The 20943-nt window shown below is 31.3% G+C and overlaps 2 protein-coding genes across 4 annotated transcripts; one reads left to right on the forward strand and one right to left on the reverse strand.

The window, feature by feature from the left end:
- Window positions 1–141: 141 nt before the first annotated feature.
- LOC107993848 (dual oxidase) lies at window positions 142–20737 on the forward strand. Of its 3 annotated transcripts, XM_028664839.2 has the most exons (23): window positions 142–325; window positions 516–758; window positions 1823–1903; window positions 2781–2942; window positions 4762–4949; window positions 6219–6423; window positions 6499–6665; window positions 7069–7305; window positions 7438–7883; window positions 8069–8270; window positions 8396–8722; window positions 9147–9371; window positions 9495–9713; window positions 10055–10258; window positions 10340–10652; window positions 10722–11096; window positions 11167–11384; window positions 11512–11973; window positions 12135–12290; window positions 12355–12483; window positions 12638–15855; window positions 15933–16146; window positions 16760–20737. In XM_028664839.2, the coding sequence occupies exons 1-21, from the start codon at window positions 157–159 to the stop codon at window positions 12764–12766; spliced, it is 4857 nt and encodes a 1618-aa protein (XP_028520640.1). In that variant the 5' UTR covers window positions 142–156; the 3' UTR covers window positions 12767–15855; window positions 15933–16146; window positions 16760–20737. The 3 variants fall into 3 exon arrangements, with proteins under 3 accessions (XP_028520640.1, XP_028520638.1, XP_028520639.1); XM_028664837.2 differs by lacking the exons at window positions 142–325; window positions 15933–16146; window positions 16760–20737 and having other exon boundaries at window positions 338–758; window positions 2785–2942; window positions 12638–12924; XM_028664838.2 differs by lacking the exons at window positions 142–325; window positions 516–758; window positions 1823–1903; ... (1 more) ...; window positions 15933–16146; window positions 16760–20737 and having other exon boundaries at window positions 4817–4949; window positions 6212–6423; window positions 12638–12924.
- LOC107993851 (dual oxidase maturation factor 1) lies at window positions 13156–15369 on the reverse strand. Its single transcript, XM_028664843.2, has 7 exons — window positions 15205–15369; window positions 15044–15101; window positions 14832–14966; window positions 14161–14380; window positions 13843–14054; window positions 13565–13760; window positions 13156–13477 (listed from the first exon to the last, which is right to left on the reverse strand). The coding sequence occupies exons 1-7, from the start codon at window positions 15367–15369 to the stop codon at window positions 13300–13302; spliced, it is 1164 nt and encodes a 387-aa protein (XP_028520644.1). The 3' UTR covers window positions 13156–13299.
- Window positions 20738–20943: the final 206 nt, after the last annotated feature.

Below are 20943 nucleotides of genomic sequence, written 5' to 3' on the forward strand. Positions count from 1 at the left end.
AGAGAAAGAAGGATAGCGCGTTCGCGGTAACGAAACAAATAGGCCGGCGACTTTCACCACGTATCCAAGAACGGCTATACAACACACAGGCAATAGGCCGAGCGCTCTTGGCCCAAACCACTTGATTATGAGGTGTACCCTCGCTCACCGTTCTCGATGTCCTCGCAGTGGGGGGAATCCTGCTCGAAGCCACCAGACACGAGGCATACCCTGAGAGCCAGAGCGAACGGACCTCGATTCTTTTTCTTTCATCCGTATATCGCACGTGTTGTCTCTGTTCTCCGTGATAGCCCGGTTACAGACACACGGTGGCATATCCACGACAGTATATCCACGACACGGAAAGTGTCATTTCCTCGCTCTCCTTTTTTTTTCTTCTTTCGCTCAACTCTTCTTCGTAAACAATTTTTTAAACATTTGTCTTTGTCGCGGTGCGTGCCTCATCTTATATGTCTTCCTCATAACTGTTCCTCTTCTACACGTTAGTATACTTAAAGATCGTTCTACCAAAGCAGAAACATATTTCGCCGGGATATGCATTCCTTCGATAGAATTTGAATCTAAAGCATCGGATAATAGTGATTGTTTAGTGTGCCAGAAGCGGGACCAAGTGGTGATAAACGAAAACATTAAAAGAAATGCACGGGTGCGTGTTGCCGATTCGCTGACGATGACACGACGACGACCACCGAGATCAGATTCAAACTGGATCTATCTGTTAATCTGGCTACTCTGGATCGTCCTGCCTATTAAGACCGGTACAATGCTCATGACTTTTACTTTATGATGTTAAATCGTTTAGTGTATGCCTGCGATTCCGTTATGCGCTCAAACAAGTTCAAGTCGAAAGTGTATTAAAAGTGAAAATGTAGAACAACGATGTTCCATCGGAGAGGTTTTTTTTTTTAGTATCTTTTAATTGGAACAATGATGCATCATTTTTTAGTATTGACACATTAGAAGTAGATCTATATGAAATGAAATAGAATTTTTTTGTATTTTCATAGAAATAGTTGATTTAGTTTTGAAACGAATATTCAGATTGTCTTTTATCTTGATTGTCTATAATAAAAAATCTAAATGGAAACAATATTTAGGAACAGAATTTTAAATTGAATATTAATTCTTAATCTTTTTTGTTGATATATGTAGTAATTTTGAAAATGAATGATATATTAGATTATTAGTTTATTAGTATTAGTTAAAACATATGTTGATTTTGATTATGACATATGAATAAGTATTTAATTTTTACAATTAAAAAAGAATTTTTATTCAATTTTTATCACAAGCTCTAAATAAAGCAAATTAAAGATAGTTCTAATAGCAATGTTAATAATATATTAATTCTTAGTCTTTGCACATTCATTTGTAATTAGTAAATAAAAAAACTTCGTCGATCGTAAATTAGACGTTGATAGCCGGATCTGTTTAAATATCTGAGCCGCGATCTCCTCTGTAGCTAAAGAATAATTTATGTGCATAGTCAGTCTAAATGTCTGTCTAAGCGATTATGTCTAAACTAACTATTCAATCTTTTCAAAAATAGTGACAAAAATAAACGAATAATTTTCTTTTTTAAAAGTTTCACGATTCTAAGAAATGATTCATACTTCAATGGTACAAGCCATTGATGATTCATTATATATTAAAAATTTATTGATTTATTTAATTAAAGATTTTCACTAATTATTAAATAATTGCTATAACAATCTTGAATTCTTTTATGATGATCGATTTTAAAAATAATTGATATTTTATTGATAAAAATTTATATTTTGTTGTTGATTATGATCATAAATAACATTTTCTCATGTTGCAGGAGTAGTGCACAGTTATGCAGATAAACAGAGGTACGATGGATGGTACAACAATCTGGCTCATCCGGATTGGGGATCGATTGGCAAGTAGTTCAAATAGCATTGCTTTGTTATTTTGTCAACGACAAATATATGTGTGTTGATTTGTTTAGTTTTATTGTTCTGTTTAAATTTGTTTTACTTAAAATGATGCATCTGTAATGCATTGAAAATTATTACAATTTAAAATATAGTTAAGCATAGTAATTATCAATGATAGCGAATTGTCATAAATATTTTTCGTTGACATTGTGATGCGACTCAAATTGCAATAGCGTGTAAAACCAATAGTGCATAGAGTGAAACGCGAAAAAAATTGCTATTTTGTTTCAATATAGGTCGATATAAAATAGCCAATAAAAATTTTAATAGAGAAAGAATGTGATTAGCTCGACAAAAATGTTATGGCTCTTTAAACATGAAAATCATTTTGTCCCTTGATCATATCTATTATTAATGTATCTATTTAACATGAATTATAATAGTAATAAATAAATAAATAATCTAAATAGAAATATATAAAGAAGAATAAAGAAAAATAATAAAATTTTGTTATGATATTATTTAATAATTATATATTTTATATGAAAAAAAATTAATTATAAATTAATATTTTTAGCAAGATCTATCTTTTTTTTTTTATATTAGATATGTTTTTATAATTGAATTATTATAATTGATAATAAATCCAAATTATTATAATTGCATTCTGAATATCTATTATTTTTTAAGCTACATTGTGTCTTGCATAATGCTTAGCATGATATCGAGATGAAATCCTATCTTAATGCATATATAATAATAATAAAATTTAATGTTAATTTATATTTATAATTTGATAGATAAAAACTTGTAATAAAATGTAATTTTAAATAAAAGTAATTTTAAGTAATAGACTTAACATGTTCCTTACATCCGTAGACAGCAGGCTGATACGAAAGATGCCAGCAGCTTATTCTGATGGAGTTTACATGTTGGCTGGCCAGGATAGACCGTCTCCAAGGAAGCTTAGTCAGCTTTTCATGCAGGGTGACGATGGTCTGTCATCCGTTAAAAATAGGACAGCACTATTTGCGTTCTTTGGTAAGAATTAAAGCTGGAAATTTTTTAAAAATAATTATAGAAAATAATAGAAAATTATAGAAATTAATTATAGAGAAATAATATAAATATAAATAATATTGTTTGTAATTTTAAATAATTAATAATTATGAATAATTATGAGTAAAATTGAATTGAAAAGAAAAAATATATATGCTTACAAATATTAAAATAAATTAATATAGTATTTTTAATAATTTGAAAGAATAAGAATATTTAAATGATTATGGATCTTAAATAAGTTTTTTATATTTATTTTGTTTGGAGAAAATATATTTATATTTTTATAGAATAATTATTATTTTTAATTATTATTATTGTATCACTTATCAAATAGTACATTTAAATTTGTCATTCATATAAAGAAAAGTAATTTCGTATTTACAAAACGATTAATTATATTCATCTATTTCATGCAAATGTTTTATTAATCATTTTGCACAATTTATTTAGTTTTTGTAAAGAAACTAGAGGCAAAAATACATGATGCAAACTATCTCTTGATAATTTCTTAAAAATATATTCTCCTTCTATTCTCATATATATTTGCAAAAAATTGACATAGCTTGTTACATAAAAATATTTAATATAAATTGGATAATAATAGAATATTATTAATAGAATATTGTAAAATTAGGAAAAAAAAATTACCATGGTTGACGGTGCACCTATTCGACATTATTGCGTAAACTGTAACGTGTCTGAGTGTTGGAATAGCATAAGGTGCAAGAAACTTTTTGATCTACTTTTCACGCTAAAATATTCCGTAATAGCGTGAATATAGTGAAATTTTGGTTCATGTAATTCAAATAATTAGGAAATATTATTAATTTAGTGGATAATTTATATAGATATATTTTCATGTTAAAGAAGATAAATATAAAAAACAAGATCCATTTTTATTTGAAATATAATACATTCTATATATGATTATTGGTGATTATGAAAATCTCATTTAAATCTTGTTCAATATTATAATTCAAGTTTAGAATAAATACAATATTTACATTTCTTTAAGATTAAAAAAATACTTTTAGAAATTAATCATAAAAAATAAATCACAAGTTATAAATTCTTTTACGATGATTTTTTAGTTCTTACTTATTGTTGAAACACGCGAACAGAACAAAAGAAAATGATTATCTAAAAAAGTAAACATATTAAATTAAATAAGTAAATTTCAAGTTAAATCTATTGTATACAAATGATCAAAATTAACAAAATAATATTGTAAAAATATATTATTTATATATAATATAAACGCGTTTCTGAATAGCTAAATAAAAATCAACATTAATTTTGTTAATAATAAAAACATTTTCATGCGTGTAAAATCGTTTTTCAAAAATCTTACGAACTTCAATTATCTTATATTTATATTTGTATGCGTATAAATAAAGCAAAGATATAAAGATAAAATTGAAATGAAAAAATGAGAATGTAAAATGTAAAATTCTCCGATAATTCGAAGTAAAACGTGGGTAATCTCACGTGTCCTCCACTTTGCCGAAAATGTGGGGCATCACACGTTAAAGTGGAATGAACAAACATGGTGAGACTCGACAGGGAAAAGCGTGGCCGATTCTCGAAAGAGGCGGAAAGTAAAAACTGGGCCAGTCCCCTGGATTCCATCCGTGTCGATTTTTTTTTTTTTATTGGCGACCAGTGGTACGGAAGCGCGACCGGAGAAAAAGTAAATCCTTCGAGTAGAACCGGTCCCGGCGTTTGCAACTTCTCTTCCTCGAGAGCAATAAATATCTGGATCGGTGTACATCGAATACCGCATACGGAATCGTTTCAGGGCAACTGGTCACGTCGGAGATAATCATGGCCAGCGAAAGTGGCTGCCCCATAGAGTACCATCGAATCGACGTGGACAAATGTGATCCGGTTTTCGACAAGGAGTGCCAAGGTAACAAGTACATTCCCTTCCGACGGGCGGATTACGATCGACAAACCGGACGCAGCCCTAATAGTCCTCGTGAACAGGTAATTTCTTGCTTTCCCTGATCCGATTTATTCTCTTTTCTTTCCGGGAGATAATTTTATCCATGCGTTGATTTGGAATTATTTAAGATAATTGCAAATATAAGTCATTCTTTTTGATTTTAATTGGAAAATAGTTTTATTATTTTTAATTTATTTAGAGAGAAATAATTGGATGGAATTTGAATGGCCAGTGGTGTTGTCTATTAAAAGGTAGAGTTGTAGTAGTTTGGAGAATTTTTGGATATAAAGACGGTAAAGAATCTTGAATTTAATTTAAATTCGATTTGAATATTTTATTATATAAACATTGTGAAAGTTTTAAAGAAAGAACTTTACGTAGTAACTTTTTAAATAATAATAAAATTAAATGATGCAATCTATTTTCGTTTCGAATTGTACTTTTATTGTAGTTTTTCATAATTGTTAAATTTCTGAATTACTTCATAAAAATTCCCAGAAGTATAGTAAAATGGAATTATTAAAGAAGAGTTAAAGATTTTATAAAAAATTTATACGACCTGTTTCTGAAACAAGATGAGTTATTTTTAACGATGGAGAAAGTAATGGTCATTAAGAGCTCTGTAAGCTGTTTCTTACCCTTTCTTTCAGCGTATCACATAATTACTGACCAAAGCACGTCGAACATTTTTCATGAGAAAATGTCACGTATATGCTTTTAATACTATAAATAAATAAATATAATATAATATAGTATAATGTAATTCAATATAAATTCATAGAAACTTTTTCATTTCTAATACCAGAATTTCTACTCATTTATTTTTATTGCTAAACGTTAAGAGAATGAAATTTAAACACAGAAATTTTTTTCTTGTATCTTCTTCATGTATAATTTGTACTTTTTATATATTTTATATATTTTTACATATTATACAAAATTTTCTTATCTTCTATTGTTTAATATTATCTTGTATTGTTTAATATTTTCAACATTTGGATGACCACCATGCTGGTTCCCCATGATTGAATCTTTCACGATAATTTCTTTTTTTGAAATCTTATTTTCGATATAAAAATCTTTTAACATTAAACAATATAATTTTAATTATAGATATTCTAAATAAATAAATCATGAAATAATTAAAACACTGTTTCGCTGAAATTTCAATCGAAATTTCACATATGTGAAAATGAAATTGCTTTTGAATCAATTATATGAGAATAAGTACGAATATTGTGAGTATCGAAAATCGTTCAAATACTGGGAAATAAATCGTGAAAAGTAGCTCTGAATACGTGAGGTTGCAGATAAACAAAGTGACGAGCTGGATCGATGGTAGCTTCGTTTATTCGAGCAGTGAAGCGTGGGCGAATACCATGAGATCGTTTAAAAATGGGAGCCTCCTCATGGAACCAACCAGGAAATTCCCTGTAAGGAACACGATGCGTGCTCCACTTTTCAATCATGCTGTTCCACATGTTATGAGAATGCTCAGCCCGGAACGCCTTTATCGTGAGTTTCTCTCCTTTTATTTCTTCGTACGTGACAATTTTCAATAATTTTTTTCACGATAAAAAAATCGTTCAGTTCTTGGAGATCCACGAACAAATCAACATCCTCCACTATTGGCTCTGGGAATATTATTTTATCGGTGGCACAATGTGATTGCTGCTCGTATTCAACTGGAGAATCCGAGTATGTCCGATGAGGATATCTTTCAGAAAGCAAGACGTGTTGTTATAGGGACGCTTCAGGTAAAAATCTTTTATATCTTTTAAATTTTGTATTATAATGTTTAGGATTTTTTTTACAATTTACGTAGATCAATAATGAAGTTCAATGTCATAATAAATATACAAGTATCTTTAGTTTCGATAATATTAATTAATACTATTTAATTCAATTATAAATTCATCCTTCTTAAAATTTACATATAAATTATCATTGTAATGCAAATAGTGTTATATTTTTTGCAACTTGTATACCGATTGATGTAATTTGATATACCAATTTTACTTCAAGAATTAATATAAACTCACATACCGTAATCCTTCATGAAATCCTTTGAATATCGTTTTTATACTATTCAAACATATTGCACATGATATACAAGATTTCTTTCTTTAATTTTGTTTTTTTTTTTCCTCTTAATTGCAGAATATCATTTTGTACGAATATATCCCTATACTTTTGAACGAGGATCTGCCACCTTATACAGGATACAAGTCGGATCTTCATCCTGGCATCAGTCACATATTTCAGAGTGCAGCTTTCCGGTTTGGGCACACTTTGATACCACCTGGATTGTACCGTCGAGATGAAAATTGCGAATACAGAAGAACAAATACTGACCAACCTGCGATTAGACTCTGTTCCACCTGGTGGGATTCTAATGTAATTATTAAAATATCATATGAATTTATCTTTTATTTCTTATTGTTTGTTAAACTTTAAAAAGATAATTATTTTGAAGAGAATAATCTAACTTAAATATAATTATACATGTGTATGTATACTTGTATTTAGGAAGTTTTAACTAATAGTACAATTGAAGAACTTCTCATGGGTATGACCTCGCAAATAGCAGAGAAAGAGGACAATCTTCTTGGCACTGATATCAGAAACAATTTATTTGGGCCCATGGAATTTTCAAGACGAGATTTAGGGGCTTTGAACATTATGCGAGGCAGAGACAACGGGCTTCCAGATTATAACACAGCCAGAGCACATTTCAAACTACCACGAAAAAAGACTTGGAACGAAATCAATCCAGAATTGTTTAATAAAAATCCTTCGTTATTGCGTACGTTAGTCGAAATCCATTCAAATAATTTGAACAATATGGATGTTTATGTCGGCGGGATGCTGGAGTCTAGTGCAGGCCCTGGAGAACTTTTTTCTACTGTGATAAAAGAGCAATTTCTTCGTTTGAGAGATTCTGATAGATTTTGGTTTGAAAATGAAGAGAATGGGTAAGTCATGTGGTTAAATTCGATACTAAAAAGCAATAGAAATTAAATCAACATCCAATAATCTTGACTTATATATAAAATTGAAAAGATATATGAATTATACAATATAAAATTTTATAATATGTAAAAATCTATAATATACTATCTATTCCAAACATATATTATAAATCTAAATTTCGTTCCAGAATTTTTACAAAAAGCGAGATAGCAGATATTCGCCGAATTACTTTATGGGATGTAATAGTAAACGCGACAGGAATACCAGCGAACGCGATTCAGAGAAAAGTATTCACTTGGGAGGAAGGAGATCCCTGTCCCCAACCCTATCAATTAAATTCAACGATGTTAGAACCCTGCGTCCCGTTACAACGTTACGACTACTTTGAGGTGATTAGTATTCCTTATATCCCATTCTGGTACATTATCTAATGCAACACTGTCTTCCTGCAATTCCCCTCTTGATTACCTTATACGTACAAGTTTTAAAACTATGTGCATCCACTCCATTATAGGGAAGCGAGCTGGTGTACATATACGCCTGTGTTTTTCTCGGGTTTGTACCGATTCTCTGCGCCGGTGCCGGTTACGGTCTGGTCAAGCTTCAGAACCGGCGAAGAAGACGATTGAAAATTCTCCAAGAGGCGATACAAAAAAGAAACGATGGTAAGATCTGCGTGGACAAGATGATCGTGCGCGAATGGCTACACGCGAATCATCGTCGTTTGGTCAAAGTGAAATTTGGGCCGGAAGCGGCTCTGCACATCGTCGATCGCAAAGGCGAGAAACTGCGCACATTTGATTTCAACGACGTTAACACGGTCACGATGGAAGAATCGCAGGTGATTACGAAAAGCCTTCATTCTTATTTATATTAAATTTCAAAGGAAAATCTAGTTAAGAGATCTTATACGGAATTTCTTAATTGTATAACAAGTAAGGAAATACTAATACGTGGAAATTTTTCAAGACTGGTTCTATGGAATTCAACGGACCGGATTGATACATGAAGCCAGTGTAATTCCACGCTTTCGTGAATTTAAAAATTCATGAAAATTGTGATTAATTAAATGAAGTTACAATTATTGTTAGAATAATTAATTGTAATTATATTCTTATCTTACATTCAATCCCTGATAATTAATCATTGATGTCAATCAATGAATAATTTATCCTTGATTATTAATTAATAATGTATGATTATTAATTAAAAATTAGCATGTCCTTCACAATCCTATTTACGATAATAATTATGTGTTTATATAGGAGAATGAAAATGGTCATCGTAAGCCACTGGTTCTGTTGAGAATACCGCGAGACTACGACCTTGTCCTTGAACTGGATTCACTGGCCTCGCGTAGAAAGTTCATTGCGAAACTGGAGGCATTTCTGGCGTCCCATAAGAAGCACTTCACACTGTCCCAAGTGAGCCGGGACATTATGCTTGCAAAAGCGGAAACGAAGGAACGCCGTCAGAAAAAATTGGAACAAGTATTATTATATTTTTTCTTCCTTCCTTCCTTCCTTCTCAAGAAATCAATTCCTATCTCGGGTTTTAACCTACCATTTCCTGCTTCACCGCTATGTAATACCAGTTTTTTCCTTTTATGACAGTTCTTTAGGGAAGCTTATGCTTTGACGTTTGGTTTACGACCTGGTGAAAGGCGGCGACGATCCGAGGATAGCGACAGCGGTGAAGTCGTTACCGTGATGAGGACGTCGCTTTCTAAAAGCGAATTTGCGAGTGCGCTTGGAATGCGTGCGGATGCGGTTTTCGTGAAGAAAATGTTTAATATCGTCGATAAGGACAGAGATGGTCGTATTTCGTTCCAGGTAATGAAAATTAAATATTTGGGAAATGGTCTTTATGCGTAACTTTGTATCTTTTATATTCGTTAATCACTTACTACTTTACTGTAATGTCTATCGTTTATATTTATTGTATGAATTTTACATGAAAGTTTCTCCTACTTCCGGTTAATAGAGATTGGTAAACTTCTTCTATTCTTTTGAGGTTAAATATTTCAATAATTTATGGGGATATTATGCAAAATTAAAAAAGAAAATAATGAGAAAAATTAATAAAAAAAGAAAAGAGAAAGAAATTGATTAAAATTTTAAAAAACTAATAAAGATATAAAAAATAAAAGAGTTAGTAAAAAATTATTTTTTAGGAATTTTTGGACACTGTTTTGTTATTCTCGCGAGGAAAAACTGAGGATAAATTGAGAATTATCTTTGATATGTGTGACAAAGACTGTAATGGTGTTATCGACAAGGAAGAATTATCAGAAATGCTTCGATCCTTGGTAGAAATTGCACGTACCACCAGTCTGTCGGACGATCATGTCACAGAATTAATCGATGGAATGTTTCAAGTAAACTTTCAGTTCTAAAATGGCATTGTTAAATTATCCGTATCTAAAGACATGATTACACTTTAAATCGATTTGTTTCAGGATGCCGGACTCGAGAGAAAGGATTACCTTACATATAACGATTTCAAGTTGATGATGAAAGAATACAAAGGCGATTTCGTGGCAATCGGTCTTGATTGCAAAGGCGCGAAGCAAAATTTTCTCGACACATCAACAAACGTAGCTCGCATGACGAGTTTCCATATTGATCAACTTCCACCTGAGGACTCAAAGACTTGGGCTCAAAAACAGTGGGATGCCATTTCGACATTTCTCGAGGAAAACCGACAGAATATTTTTTATTTATTTGTTTTTTATGTCACAACCATTGCTTTGTTCGTTGAAAGATTTATATGTGAGTCTTTTTCATTATTTTACTTTTCATTACGAAAGATCTTGATTACTAAATTATTTTAAATTTCAGATTACTCTTTCATGGCTGAACATACGGATTTGAGGCATATTATGGGAGTTGGAATCGCCATAACTAGAGGATCTGCAGCAGCTTTGTCTTTCTGTTATAGTCTGCTTCTTTTGACCATGTCTCGCAATCTTTTGACTAAACTTAAAGAATTTTCTATTCAACAATATATTCCACTCGATTCACATATACAATTTCATAAAATTGCTGCGTGCACTGCATTGTTCTTTTCCGTTTTGCATACCGTGGGGCACATGGTTAATTTTTATCATGTGTCCACTCAACCATTAGCTCATCTTCGATGTTTGACCAGCGAACTTAGCTTCCCAAGCGATGCTCGGTTGACCATTTCGTTTTGGCTTTTTAGAACTGTAACAGGTAATTAGTTGACTTTAATATCTATTATAAAATTTCGTATAATTATTAAATTATTGTTTCTTTAACGCAGGTTTGACTGGAATTTTATTATTTATTGTAATGACAATAATATTTGTTTTTGCTCATCCAACTATTCGCCAGAAAGCATACAAATTTTTCTGGTCTACGCATAGCTTATACGTGGTATTATACGCATTGTGTTTAATACACGGTTTGGCCCGTTTGACTGGTTCTCCACGATTTTGGATTTTCTTTGTTGGACCTGCCATTATTTATTCTTTAGATAAGGTAAATTGAATAATTATTTTTACATGTAATCATCTTTCTATTAATTATTTTAATTATTTTCCTATTGAATCATTTTTTATCTATTATATATTATATAATAAATAATCTTATTATTATCATTCTTTAGGTAGTAAGTCTTCGTACTAAATATATGGCGTTGGACATTATCGAAACAGAATTACTTCCTTCCGATGTAATTAAAATCAAATTCTACAGACCGCCAAATTTGAAATATTTATCTGGTCAATGGGTTCGTCTTTCCTGTACCGCCTTTAGATCAAACGAGTTTCATTCGTTCACTCTTACTTCCGCACCGCATGAAAACTTCTTATCATGTCATATTAAAGCGCAGGGACCATGGACTTGGAAACTTCGTAATTATTTTGATCCTTGTAATTATAATCCAGAGGATGAACATCCAAAAATAAGAATAGAAGGACCGTTTGGAGGTGGCAATCAAGATTGGTATAAATTTGAAGTTGCTGTAATGGTTGGTGGAGGTATTGGTGTCACTCCCTATGCCTCTATGTTAAATGATCTCGTGTTTGGAACCTCTACCAATAGATATTCTGGAGTAGCTTGTAAGAAGGTAAGGCTTGTAAAGGTAAAATTTAATAAATTATTTAAAATTAAATTATAGTGTTATTTTTTATTATTATTATATGAAATATTCCAAATAAATTTTTAATAACAGATTAGAATAGAAATTATTATATTTTAATATCTCGTTTTCTTTCTTATTAAATTTAGGTTTATTTCTTATGGATTTGTCCATCACATAAACATTTTGAATGGTTCATCGACGTACTCAGAGATGTCGAGAGGAAAGATGTTACAGATGTGTTAGAAATTCACATATTCATTACACAATTTTTTCACAAGTTCGATTTACGTACAACTATGCTGGTAAGTTGTTGCGTATTTGTGATGATAGTTTTGAAATTATTGTATAATCACTTCTTTGTTACAGTATATTTGTGAGAACCACTTTCAAAGATTATCTAAAAAAAGTATATTTACTGGATTAAAAGCAATAAATCATTTTGGTCGACCGGATATGACTTCATTTCTAAAATTTGTTCAAAAGAAGCACAGTTATGTAAGTTCTATAATTGTCTTTGTTTAATTAGTGAGTATAATTAAAACATTGAGATTTAAAATTAAAAACCTTATATTAATGAATATATTTAAATTCAATAATTTGATTAAATTCAATAAATGTTTGAATAAATTAAGACATGTATTACTCGCAGGTTAGTAAAATAGGAGTATTTAGTTGCGGGCCTCGACCATTGACGAAGAGCGTGATGTCATCCTGTGACGAAGTGAATAAAGGTCGTCGTTTACCCTATTTCATTCATCACTTCGAAAACTTTGGCTAGTCTGATCAATATTATTAATGAAGGAAAAATAGAAGAAGAAAAACGATGGATTCTATCGTGAATTTCATGCAATTCCATCAAGTGTACATATTTATGCGCGTACGCTTATTTATAACAAGTATTATATTTCTTATTTATAATTACAAAAAATGAAAGAATATTCCTTTGTTCAGTCACGTTTTGAAATGTCAGTATGAACGAATCATATCAATTTGTTTCATTCTGATATTGATAATCAGAACTGATTAAATTGAGGAAGAGAATTTTTAAGAATCATTCATGATTCTTAAGACATCTCCCTTGAGTTTAGATATTTTTTTTTAGATATTTTTTAAATGATTAAATTTATTTAATTGTTTGCAATTTATTAAGAAAATTACAAGAAAATATTTTATTATAAATCATTATTTATTCCTTTCCTTTCTCCATTTTAGAGCTAAATTTATAGTTTTAAATGAACTAAAAACTTCTGAAATGTTGAGGAATTTACTAACAATAAAAGGATAAATATAAATAATAATTACAAAAAGAGATTAGCCATTGATAGTTCTACGAGAAGATGATGGAAATGGATAAGACCAATTATTTTTTGATGAATCATTAGATTCATGATGAAATTCTGAAGATTCATGCGATGTATATCCTCGATTTATCACACCTTGTGATTCCTCCTTGATATCATGTCTATTTTGCAACTTTGACGATAATTGACTGAAATCATATAAGTTTCATTCATTTAATAAATCTTAAAACATATTATTTTATTGAATAAGACAATTGATCAGAGTAAAATGGAACCTTATTATACGATCACCAAATGAATCCTCTATTTTAGGTAGTCTGCGTCTGATATTCCTCGTGTCGAAACTTTCTTCTATAATAACATGTCTATCATACGGCGTATCATAATCAACTTCTAATATGGTGGAAAATTGATGAGGAAAAATCATGTCTATTGCTGTTATCACCACTCCAGCGAATAAACATCCGATACCTAAAGAAAAATTCACTTCCTGAAGATCCAAGATCCTATCCCACCAAATTCTATGATATATTTAAAATATAAGAGAGCTAACCAGCTAATAAAACAAGCCAATAATTCCATCCTAAATTAAAAGCAAGAATGGAACCGTCTACATGTGCTATCAGAGGCTCGCAAGGTAAAAGTGCCCAGTAAACTAAATTCGTGATTAACATACATATCCCTGTAAAGATCATTCCATAAGCGCCGTATCGTGGCACTACTATTAATAACAGATTCATCATGGCCCAAGAGGCAAAGGACGTCCTAAAAAAATATAATTAGTCAATGTAAATAAAAAAGAAAGATACAATCAGGATGAAAGAATGAATTAAGTGTGACTCAATGCTAATGGTATTTCGTCGAGACATACCAGAGCATGAGCGATGCGTAGTAGCCAGCCTGCCGATACTTGCTTCCCCAGGAGAAACCTTCTTGGTGAAGACTAAAATATTCGGCTAGAGAAACGATAGGAAAAGGTGCTCCCTGATTCAAAGCTTGTTTGAAAGCGCTTGTCATCTCTCCTGTGCTTCTCCACCAAAATCTTTCATTGTATTCTACGTCGTCCATTGGATTTTCACTACTTGGTAACACTATATATGGAAATTAATTAAAATAATGAAGGAGAATAATTTGTAGTTTAATTGAAAAATTAAACTAGATTTCTTTTTTGCTTTTTTTTTATACAACATGTCTTGGATGTAAATAAAACTTAAATAATTAATATAATCCAAAAAAAAAAAGATTTTGAACAATTAATTGATTATGAAATTATATTTGATTAAATATATTTAAAATTCAATTAAAATTATTTTAACTGAAACACGTTATTTATAACATCTTTTATAATTTAAGAAATGATCTTGAATAAAATCAAAATTACTTTGCTGTGTTACGTTTGAATATATCTAAATCTATTTTAGAATAATTTATATACGTCATTCTTGATACTTTTTATAATCGAAAAAGAGACCTTGAACAATTGATTTTGGACGAACAGTAGACTATTATAATCGACTGAAAAGTTTGTTATAAATGACTCACATCTGTACGTGATGTTTATGTGCATCAAACCGATATATCCGCCAATTTCAGCAGCGGTTTTCTGCCTTGAAAATGCACTGTACGTGCTGACGATAGTCGCGGAGCTCGTGTGCCAGGAGGATCCATACTGAGCAACTATAAACGTGGAAAAATAAGTTATATATATATAATTCAATGAAAAAAAAAACGCAATTAAACGTGATCGAATAAACCTTGAATCGATGCTCCAACAAAAAGGCTCAAGGTCACCGTGAGGAACGTGCTAAAACGCTGTGGACGACACAAAAAAAGTTGTAATTAATTCATAATTACATCTATTGATAACGTAAGACAATAATTTCAATAATAGAAGGAAAAAGATAGAAGCATTAACCTCTTTTCGTATCCCAGGAAATATGACTAAGAATGCGGTGAAAATAGTGCCGAAGACGACGAACACGATCACCAGAGGAACATCTCCCGTGACGGGTGTGCGATTACTATAACTATACAACGTGGGTCCACCGTCGATTCGAAACGCGTCGAACCACCCCTTCATCTTCTCGATTCAATCTTCGACTTCTCTTCGATCCTGAGGGAACCGGCTAGTTCCGGTTCTCTTTGCAAACCGCTTGGCATCAGTGGCTTTCCCTGAACATTCGACAAAATGGAACGAAAAACGAATCCAGCTAAATACAAAACTCTAATAATAAATTGAACATTGATGCAACCAAAGTTCTTTTAGAATTATACCTTAGGTCGCCTCTGGCTACCAATGTCCAAGGACGATTAATTGTGAAACCAAGATACACACAAAACGAGCATCTGAGCCATCAACATGGAAGGCACGAAGGCAGCGCGAACACTAAGGCCCACAGTAGGTTAACGGGTCTTCGAAAGCGATCTCCAGTCATGGAGCGTAGAGGGGACTGAGAGTTGGTTATTCAAGAGGGGAGTATGAAAGAGAAAGACGGCCAGGTGGGGCTGAGTAAGGAATCGGCCACCACCACCCATTCCAAGTGGCCGAGGTGAAGAGGGACAAAAGGTATTCCCGATCAGCTGAGGCAGGAAAACGCGGCTCCGCGTTTTAAAGTGCATGTCTGACGCGTTTTATTTCGGCAGATCGGCGATCGATGATCCCGGATGACGACACGAGACGTGACACGTGAGCGTGGATCGCGAGGTATGCTCGATGGCATGCGGGAGACTTCGATGGCTGCACGAACAGTGACGTTGCTTAGCTCTCCGGAAACTTTTTCGTGTTTCATCACATGTATACCTGAAATAAATCATAGTGAAAAGAAACCACGTTAGATCTTTTGTTTGTTGATCTAAGGTATGTTAAATGTTGGAATTTTTATCTATTTATATATCTCTAAAAACCTGTTGAAAGATGTTAAGTTGAAAGATTTTTATATAGAAATATAGAAAAGTCTCATTTTCTAAATTGAAATGGAGAGTAAGTAAAGATTGCAAAAAGTTTAGAATGATATATGCAAATATTTATTAATATATAATATATAATATATAATATATTAATATATAATATATATTATATATATTATACAATATAATATATATTATATATATAATATATAATATATAATTGTTTCAAGATAAAAAAAAATATTAATTTAATTTATTCAATAAAATGTTCAATAAAATTTATAAGCAATTATTATTTCCTGATAGAGATATTTATTGGATTGTTTGCCATTCTTCTTATTTCTAGTTATTTATCTATAATATAATTTTTAATATGAAAAGTAATATTTAAATAAATAAGTCTTTCTTAGAAAGTTTCTTTTCATATATTTTTCATAGTATATTTCACTCCTACTATATATAATGCAATCTTAATTAAATGAGTACAATTAATGATATAATAACATCATTATTATAATAATATTTCAATATAATAATCATCCAATAATCCAATTGAATCGCAGAAACTGCCGGCTAGAACCGACAAACTCTCCAACCGAACTCTCACCTGACTCACATCCTCCTATTCACAATAAAAGCAACCCACGGAATGCTGGTCAACGGAGTTACTGGAACGTAAAATCCCGGATACGAGCTACCGTTTTTCATTGATGCGGCTACGGCCAGGTGTGCCGATCGCACGAGATGTTGAAGCATCAACTCCACAAAGGCGACGGTGTTTCATAGGCGTGAGGGCAGTGCCAAGAGGTGGACACGCGCGTATCCGTGTCCGGTACCGGAAGTAGCCGCGTATACCGCGATCACGACGTGCACGATAGCGAGGTATGCGTCCAGGCTGGTCCATAGTGCCGGCAATAACTCGGCTGCTATTTCAGGAGGTCTAATTCGAGCCGGGTGACGGTAAGCTTTTAACGGCAGCGCTGCTAGCATCATCCACCGTCGACAGTGCCACCACCACCTATGGCACCTCCACCACCACCAGCACCGCCGACGACGACGATAACCACCGGAACGAAGAGTCTGGTGGCAGAGAGGCTGTTCCTCGCGCAGTCTCCCGTGCGCGTAGGCCCCCAATACACCGACACTGCTCCTCTGACCCTTCAAGGTAAACCATATAATCTCTTTTGCCTTCTAATTGACCCGGTGCTGACAAGTGATGGCGATGTTGTTGCGATCTTTTTACCGTGAGCAACGATCACGTGTAGTTCGATGAGCAAAATTAAAAATGTAGTTGTTAAACTGTAAAGAAAAGTTCACCGGTAAAAATTCGCAACGACGTACCATCGCATATTCGTTCGCAATGGGTCCGAATAATCGAACGCTTTGTCATTTTTCATCAATCTCTGTGGAATATCCGAGCTTCCTTCTCGTCCATGGTTTGAGACGTGCATGTTGAGGAATAAAAAAAAATGGACAGTAGAGTAAAATAATAAGGAAAGGGATGGAAGAGATCGTGATTTCGACAGAGAATTTAATTGGTTTAAAATAGAGCAACAGTTTTAAAGCGGAAGAAGACCCGCCAAGAAAGAGGGACTCGTCATCGCATTGCAATCGATTCCGTTGTGTCGTGTGCTCTTGACGATTGAAACGCGTTTGGATTCATCGTTAACGCGTACGTTGCCAAAATCGGGCAGCTTTCGAGCAACAAACCGCCCGTTTGGCAGACGTCCACGAAGAACAGACCGTGTGGCCGATCGCCTCGAATTTGATCGCTTGTAATAGGCAGTGGAAACGGAAGGTCGCGAAAGATATGCGTATTTTGATTAACCTATTAAGAATCAAGCAGTGAAATAAATGCATAAATGTTGTACAAACGCAATGTTAATCATAGAATCGAATGTACTAATAATTAATGTGTTGTTTTATCCAGATAATAGATTAATGGATATGGAATGTCCTTTTTCAAATAAGATTTCATGTATTCTTACTTTTCTTTTTTATCATCATATATTTAAAATAATTTCTACACATTTTTCTCAATGATTAATTAATTGTTACTTCAAATAAGAATTTAAAAATTTCCTTGAATGCTATTCTTAAAGTTTCTTTTAAAATGATTAATATTCGTCTTCTTCTCCTTTAAATTTTTATTTTCTTTGAAAATAAGGATTTTCCTTTTTTCATAAGGAAAATCTAAATTTATATGACAAATTTGTTTCATTTATATTAGCAAAGAAAAATAATTAATTATTTCTTTGAATAAGAGACGAGTAATGATGAAAAAAATAAAACAATTTCATAAATGTCAAAAGATAGAATTCGATAATGTAAAAAGATTGGAAGAGAGATTGCAAATCGAATTTAGAAATAGTAAATACTAGATTAATTCAACTGGTTGGTCTTTAATGGGTTAATAAATTTGCTAAAGCTCGAGGAAGGCCGATGAAGGTGCTTTCTCGAGGTGGTATCGAGAGCCGTCTACCACGGTGAAACTTCTCCGAACTATTTATAAAGCAATACAGCAACTCATGGTAGGACGCAGTTGCCTATCATGGTCGTCTCGCGTGCAAAGCAAACTGACCGGAACTTTCGCCCGCTTTCTCACCCTCGATAGAACCATCGTCTAACTACACGAGAAGAGTAAATGTTGTTCGTTTCCTATCTTAAAGGATTCTTGCTGAATAATGTTCTTGCCTGGATGTCATTGACATCAGTTTTTCTTAACTTCTAGTGTTAAGAATATATGAATGTGTGTACGTGATGGAATGTGTTGGAAGTAGGAGAGACTATATACCTCCTTTCATAAGTATTGAGACATTTATGAACGAATGAGGTAAAAAATTCTGAAAAATCAAATAAAATAATAAAGAATTTGCATGCACTATTATAAATTATAAATTTGTATGTAATTAAAAATTTTAATCAAGTAAAAAAAGTATCAAAATAATTATTTTTATACCAATAATTCAAATATTGCAAATTTTTGAAAAAATAAATTGTATTACTATTATGATAAATGAATGATATGTATTAATTATATCCTAAATATTTTCACTGATTAATCTTCTGTAATCTGAGATCAATTATATCATTTTGTATAAAAATTCGCAAGTATCTTAATATTTATAACAGGAAATATAAATATATGTTTCTCATTGATTAAAAAACAATTGTTTTTGGCTAAGAAGTATATTTCTAAAAGCAGAAAAAATAAATGTTTAATATACTGTTTAGTAAAAATTTTAAGAGATTTAATAGATCAAAATTTTAATAGATCATCATACGTTATGCGTATATTTCTTGCTATTAACAAAATTAGATTTCTGAAGCTGGGTATCATCCAAAGATTCATTATTCCATTTAATAAATATTTCTTAAAGGCTTGAAACAAATTTGAAACTTGAAGAAGTAAAATTGATCCAAACATTGTAACATCTTTATTATTACTGGTATTACTTTAATTCTTATAATTTCAAAATTCAGAAACTTAAAAATTCAAATGAGGTTACTGAATCTCTTACAGATTTTTTAAAATATATATATACATACACAATTTTAAGTATAGAAACAGTTAAAATTATATTAAAGTTAAGATATTTTTCAATATTAAAAATATTTAAACAATATTTAAACGATCTGACACAAAAAAGAAATTAATCCAAAATATTCAATTGTTGCAAAATTATCTCATTTGAAATTCTAATGATTAATAATTTATTTTATATTCTTTTATTATTATGATTCACAATTATTCATAATTATTTACAATTATAGTCTGCGATAATATACCTAACTATTTTTACTTTCATGAAGTTTATAAATAGTTTGTCACAAAAGCGCAGAAAGTATAGAAACTCGTTCGTTCCTCAAAATAATCTTTATGATCACGTTGTACGAATGTTTGTCGCTCTTTCCCTACCCTTTTCTTGCTATTCTAAGGCATTAACACGAATAACTTTGCCGAGTGACCAAAATGTTACCGAACGATTGGAATAATGCCGGAGAAACGTTTATAATATAACACACACACGGATTTATAGATTTTGCGTTGATCTTTTACGTGAAAGAAATGAATGAGTAAACGTGTATTACGCAATACTCTTGGAAACATTTATTATGGTATAGCAACAACTGGAGGATGTTTGTTTAACTCGAGTTCTAAAAAGATTCGTAGTTGATGATGATACGAGAATAAATGAAGACTAAAACACTTTCATTCCAACCGATTTTTCTATTCTACATATGACTTAAAAAATGATGTATATAATATATAATATGTATATAATATTAAAAATATAATAATATTTTTTGTAAAAGTTTTACTTTAAATATATTTTTAATAATATTCTAATTCAAATTTCAAGTAATAATGAAGAAGATTTTATAATAATATACTTCAATTTATATATATATTCATTTTTCTATTTATAATATTGAATAGTTATAGAAGAGAATTATCTCTGATGTATCATAACTTTAGATATTATTTTGTATTTGTATTTGTGTATTAATTAAATACATTGTTTTTGATATTTCTCTTATATCTTATTTTCAGTATTATTTTTTATTAGATGACAGAATTGTTTTATAACTTCGATTTATTTTCCAATGTAACATGTTAATCTATATAAATAATTAATTGAATTCCAGAAAAATAATTCATCTGGTCATCTATTTTCAATATCTATAACCAAAAATTCTAAAAATCTTGATGATAAAAAATAATTATTTTTTAAATTGTTTATTT

Source organism: Apis cerana, linkage group LG3, assembly GCF_029169275.1.
Source record: "Apis cerana isolate GH-2021 linkage group LG3, AcerK_1.0, whole genome shotgun sequence".
Lineage (NCBI taxonomy): Eukaryota > Metazoa > Arthropoda > Insecta > Hymenoptera > Apidae > Apis > Apis cerana.

Coding starts and splice junctions, on each gene's coding strand:
- LOC107993848 (XM_028664839.2), top strand. CDS start 157: ATGTCCTCGCAGTGGGGGGAATCCTGCTCGAAGCCACCAGACACGAGG. Junction 1,904..2,780: donor TCCGGATTGGGGATCGATTG/GCAAGTAGTTCA, acceptor TTACATCCGTAG/ACAGCAGGCTGATACGAAAG. Junction 4,950..6,218: donor CTAATAGTCCTCGTGAACAG/GTAATTTCTTGC, acceptor GTGAGGTTGCAG/ATAAACAAAGTGACGAGCTG.
- LOC107993851 (XM_028664843.2), bottom strand. CDS start 15,369: ATGAAGGGGTGGTTCGACGCGTTTCGAATCGACGGTGGACCCACGTTG. Junction 15,102..15,204: donor TTCCTGGGATACGAAAAGAG/GTTAATGCTTCT, acceptor TGTCGTCCACAG/CGTTTTAGCACGTTCCTCAC. Junction 14,381..14,831: donor CATAAACATCACGTACAGAT/GTGAGTCATTTA, acceptor TTCCATATATAG/TGTTACCAAGTAGTGAAAAT.